The sequence below is a fragment of the Gavialis gangeticus genome, unplaced genomic scaffold (genome assembly GCF_001723915.1).
Source record: "Gavialis gangeticus isolate Ggan-Ray unplaced genomic scaffold, GavGan_comp1, whole genome shotgun sequence".
Lineage (NCBI taxonomy): Eukaryota > Metazoa > Chordata > Crocodylia > Gavialidae > Gavialis > Gavialis gangeticus.
Window position 1 is genome coordinate 7,861,063 of NW_017729014.1, and position 5,640 is coordinate 7,866,702.

The window sequence follows — 5,640 nt, forward strand, 5'->3', positions numbered from 1 at the left end:
CTGCCACTACCAGCACCAGCTCTTCCCCAGGTGCCTGCCCTGCACACTGTGGGCTGAGGACACTGGGCACAGCCAGATGCTGTCACTGACAGGGAAGCCTGCACTGAGTCTCCAGCCTCACCAGCACTGGACACGTAGTATGTCTTGGGGAGGGCCTTCCCAGTCCCTGGCCCTGGCCCTGGCCCTGGCCCCGGCCCCTGCCTCCCCTCCTCCCTGGCTGGCCTGCCTGTATTCCCCCTGACCCCAGGTTCCACTCCTACCACAGCATGCAGAGAGGAGGAACACAGTTCAGAACTTTATTGAGCAGCCCATGTCTCTGCAGCTGGGCAGGCATGGGCCTCTTACACCCAGAGGAAGGTGTTGATGCTGGCAGTGATGTCTTCCTCAGGAGTAGGAGGCAGGGACATGTAATGCTGCCACAAGTAGCTCTCCAGGCAGCAGCAGAGGTTGTGGGACAGCCCGGGCTTGCCCCCCACACCATCATACCTCAGGGTCCCAAGCAAGGAGTGCAGGTGTGCCTGGGGCACCAAGAGAATCAGCAGCAGCAGGACATAGTGGCTTGGGCATCTCTCCACCTGCACAAACAGCTCGTCATGCACTGCCCAGAACACATCCAACAGAGGCACACTAGGCATGCAGTGGCAATGTGGGGGGGGGTGGCCCCGGAGTGCCTCCCTAAAGAGGCAGAGCAGTGGCATAGCCAGCCCCTTGCCCCAGTTTTCCAGGAGCCCTGTGTGCCCTGAGCCTGGGTGCTGTGGGCTGGCCAGCAGCACAGCAATGCGATTGGCCTGCAGGGAGAGAGGGGAAGAACAGGGTCTGGAGTTATGGTAGCAGGTGCTGCCAGCAACCTGGCCTGTCCCACCCTGGGAATGAGGTGGGGGAGGCAGGCTGCCTGTGGCCAGCACCCAGCAGGCTGCCAGTCCCAGAGGAGCAAGGAGGGGCAGGGAGCTTGGGCAGGAGCCAGCTGGGCCCAGGCCTGCCCAGCTGACTTACCACGGTCCCTGGGCACCTGTGTATGGCTGATCCCCAGTCTGAGGCTAGGTAGCGCTCGGCCCCTGGTGCAGAGCATCTCATCTCTGGAATGTTGCAAACTTTTACAAAAGGCCTCTGTCTCTTGCCTTTGCAGGGCCAACTTCTAGACATGGGGGATGCAGGCTCTGGGTCGCTGCCACCCATTGCTGGAACCCTTCACATGCGCTGGCTAAGCCAGCAGTGCACACAAGACTGGACCTTCCTGCTTCAGCAGCTGGTCACAATGGCAGAGGAGTGGGAGGCATGGGAGCAGGCATGGGAAGTGCAGGAGCAAGCCTGGCAGGTAGAGAACATTGCCTGGGAGGAAGTAAAGGACCAGGCCCAGCAGGAGCACTAGGCACAGATGCAGGCCCAAGAACGGGACTGCACTGAGCTGCAGCTGGTGGGCCTCCAGGCCTGGCAGTGGAGGCTGCAGACACCAACTGCTGGACCCTGAACACTCTCCTGGGCCTGGTGCTCACGCCCATGACCCCCACTGCCTGTCCTTTGTCCATGGTCCTGCAGGGCCCCTGGGTCCTGCCTGCTGCCCCCCAGCAGGCCCCTGCTAGGCCCTGGGAGGAGACTGTTCAGCACCTCCAGCCTGCCAGAGCCCTTAGCCCAACCCCTGCTCCAGGTCCCCTGCCACCCAGCCCTCCCACCTGGGTACAGGCCTGCCACTTGTTCCGGCTCCATGCGGGCATGGAGCCACAGCAGCCAGCAGCAGGGAGAGGACCCCACACCAGCCCCACTGGCCAGGAACAGCCCCAAGCAGAGGGGGAGCCACCCACACCAGAGGACCAGCAGCTGCCATCCCCCTGGGGCATGTGCACCCATGGAGGAACTGGCCAAGGCTGGGATATTGGGGGCCTGTGCCCATGCTCTGCCCTCTAGGTACCTCTACCCCATGGCTGCCCACTCTGGGACTCGGATAGAGACTAAGACTATTGTAAATAGTGTGTACTTTTGAAAGTAGGTTTTTTATTGTTGGAGGGTGGTGGAGGGGCTCTGTTGGCTGAGAGAGGAAGGGGCTCTGTGTGTTGCGGAGGGAGGAGGAGGAGGCTCTGTGTTGAGGGGGGAGGAATGGGGGGGTCTATTTTGTGAGGGTAATAAAGCTTTTTTGTCTCAAACATGTTGTGCCTGGCCTGAGAGTGATACTGGAGGTGGGCAGGGGGTAGGGGGTGTCTTGGCAGTGGGGTAGGTGCGCTGGAGCAGGCAGTGCAAGAGGGGGTTGGGCAGACCTGCTGCAGCCAGTGCCCTGGCCCCCCACTGGTGGGTGTGTGGCTGTCCTGGAGGGGGGGAGGGGCTGCTACAACCAGCAGGGCCAGCACCATGGCCAGCAGGAGTATGTTTGTTGCACTGTTTTTTTGCTGGCGGGGCTGGGGCTGGGGCAGCCATGGCGTGGGGAGGCAGGATGGGCAAGGAGGGAGCTGCCACGTGCTGCCCTTGTGCTGGGCACACTGCTCCGGGGCAGGAAAGGGGTTAGCCAGGGATCAGAGTGTGGACCTAGGTTTCCAAGACGGTTGCCAAGTGCTAGCAGCAGGTTTTGGCTTCAACATGGTGGACAATTCCTGGCAGCCATGTGGCTGGGGGCTGGAGCTCCCCACAGTGGCCACAGGGGCACATGACAGGGCTGGGGAGACTTGACCCTAGATTTTGTGCCAAGTTTCTCCACGTGTAGACACCTGTCAAAATCGCTGCTAAATTTAAGCACTAAATTAGGCTAATGCACAGTAAATTTAGTTGCACTTAACTGTACGTATAGAATGCACCCTTTGTGTTGTATTTTTATGCCTTGATAATTGATAAGCTTGTTGATGGAGTAAAGTTTTATTCAATTTGAGCAAGGGTGGCCAAATCCAGCACACAGGAAAGACATTAGCATCTATCATAGCAGTTAATAGGCTGATAGCATTTTATCATTGTTTTCCTAAATGTGTTTCCTTTGCTACTTCTCAGTATTTGAAGATGAACATCCCTGTCCTCCTACCAGTCAGAGAGTGGAACATGGCTGTGCAATTTTCAGAAACATCTTGCTTGCACCTCCTCCAGCTAATTATCTGCCCTTTCTGCTTGTGGATGAAGTAAGCAAAGTAAGAAGATACCCTGGATAAATATCTTTAATTTGTCTTAAGCAAGTGGGATATTTTATTCATCAGTTTTCTGAGATACTTCTCTGTATCAATGCTCGTAGTACATCTTTGCAAAATAATCATGTTTTATGAGTCTGCGTACCAAATGTACTACTCCATAGTGATGATGATAATGGAGAAAAACCCAAATGCCTAGCTGTCACTTAGAAAATATAATTACTGGCTGCTGGCAATTAGAATTTGCCATGGCCATATTAATAAATGTTCATTAGTTAGGGTTGCAGTTCCTGGCATATTTGTCCCTCCAAGAGACCATGTTAATCATCCACAGATGAAAGTAAATATGAATTCTTTCAAGACCTGAAGAAATATGGAATCCCACAGAATTGTTTTAGTATAAAGAAGAAAATAAATGGGGATATATTATCTCAAAATTCAGGGCAAGCCAGATCTTGTGCTTTATTTCAAGTGAGAACTTCCAAATGCTAATAGGAATGGTACTGGGTGCATCTACATATACCCCTAGGGCACTGTTGTTAATGTGCCATCATTTAGTACATCCTTTTGGAAATACTAAATGATGCTGCAGTGATAGACTATACTGCGCTGTGCATCTGGCGCATGGTTATTTTTAGCCACTACATCGCTGTAGCAACGCACTATAGTGAGGGAGCGTTGTGCCTGCCGATGCTACATTGCTGTAGTGCATTGCTATGATGACATAGCGTCCTGTGTAGATGCGCTGACTGAGGAGTAGAACATAATCACTTCCAGGTTAATAGGAGGTAATGTCAGAACGCTATGGTGACCTGCTGTTGGCTCTCATTTTCATAAAAAGATTTGCAGGTCACCTCAGAACTTCACATAATGTCTTTTTGAAAGATTTGGGGGAATGGATGGGGAAAGAACTGCACACAATCTTATGCTTGACATGAAGTTCACACATCTTACCACACTTATAATAATAAGAAAATTGTAATAATATGATGATATTAATAATGTACTAATTTCTTCTGACACAAAATGGAGTTATTCAAACATCCATGATTATTGTCCGGAGACAAACCTTAAAAAAGTTAGTGGGATAAAAAAATGCTAAGAGTTTGTTTCGGAAGATTGTGAAGGACATTTGAATGGTTGTCCCAGAACTGAATAATTTAGTCAGTGGCAGAAAAGCAACAGTGCTTGGTAGGGTGATATGTGTTCAGGCCAATCTTGGGACTTTTCTGTTCCAAGATAAACACAGACCCAGCTTGTCCCAGGACAAATGCAGTGTCTGTTCCTAGCCTGACTGATGACCATTTCTGTGATTCTTTGTAGCACCTTCAAAGCATAGGCAAAGGCACTTGTCACTGTAGATTATCATTATTCCTTGAATCAGACAGCAATGAATTGGCTGTAGAGGCAGGTCCAGAGTGCCAACACAATATTTAATGGGTAAAATAGTCAGGATCCTTTGTGTCCTATCACAACCGTGCTTGAGGAAAGCAGCCTTGAAGAAAACACCTTAGGCTCAGGAGATCCAGGTTCCATTCCCAGTTCTGGTGCAAACTCTGACAAATTTCTTTATCTATCTGTGTTTTGGTTTCTTATGTGTAAAATGGAAATGGTAATGATTACAGGTGCATCAATACATCGGTCCATATTGTATCAGCACCAGCAAAAGGAAAATTGACATTATCGGCAATCAACTTTTTTGGCTGATGTGGCCAATAAAGTTGCAGATAAATGTCACATGCATGCTCATAGCTGCAGCATACACATGGCCAGCCTGGCAGCTTGGAGAGCAGCGTCTGGCTGGTACGTCTGTTGGGGGGAAAGGGTGGTGGGAGGGAAGAGGCATGGAGGGGGCAGATCAAGGCCCCTGCAGTAAGGGAGGAAATGGGACTGGGGAAGAGGCAGGTGCTGCCCAGCCAGAGCAGGGCACAGGACTGAGCCGTGCAGCTTGTCCAGGGGGCACAGGAAGAGGGAGGCAGGTCCCACCACTACACACACCCGTGGGGGAGGCATTGGGCTCACGTACTCCCTGGATCTGTGTGTGAGGCGCAGGTGGGTTGCCACTGCAGGCTGGGGGCAGTGCTGAGCTCTTCCTGGTGGGGGAGCTGAGCCGGGGCTGTGCTTGGGGTGGGCAGCAGCGGCACTAAGAGGAGGGCTACATGGGATCTATGGAAAATTCTGGGGGCAGCCCACGTGGGCTGCCTCCCGCCCCAGCGGGTTGGTGATCTAGCGCGGGGGATGGGGAAGCAGCCCAGCGGGGCTGCTTCCCCATCCCCAGCGAAACGTTGAAACAGCATCAAAACAGCCTTTCTGTTTCAACGGAGCAGAACAGCTGTTTCAACTTGAAATGAAATTCAAAATGGAGTACTGTTCCATCAAAACTCAAGGCGAAACAGAAAGGTGCCGTTTTGCACAGCCCTACAAGGTAGTTGCTGTGACTCTGACTCCAGCCCTGACCCAGTAACAGTGTCAAAGCTGCAGCTGCTACCTGCCCCCCATCCTCCACAGTTTACCTTCACTCCAGCTCTAGCCCTGCCCCAGC

The 5,640-nt window shown here is 52.6% G+C and overlaps 1 protein-coding gene across 1 annotated transcript in view; it reads left to right on the plus strand.

The window, feature by feature from the left end:
- Nucleotides 1-5,640, plus strand: part of MORN1 (MORN repeat containing 1) — a 226,750-nt gene that overhangs the window by 122,836 nt on the left and 98,274 nt on the right. Inside the window, exon 11 of the mRNA XM_019511542.1 lies at nucleotides 2,968-3,101. Within this exon, the coding sequence (XP_019367087.1) occupies nucleotides 2,968-3,101 (134 nt within the window). The remainder of the gene's footprint in view (nucleotides 1-2,967; nucleotides 3,102-5,640) is intronic.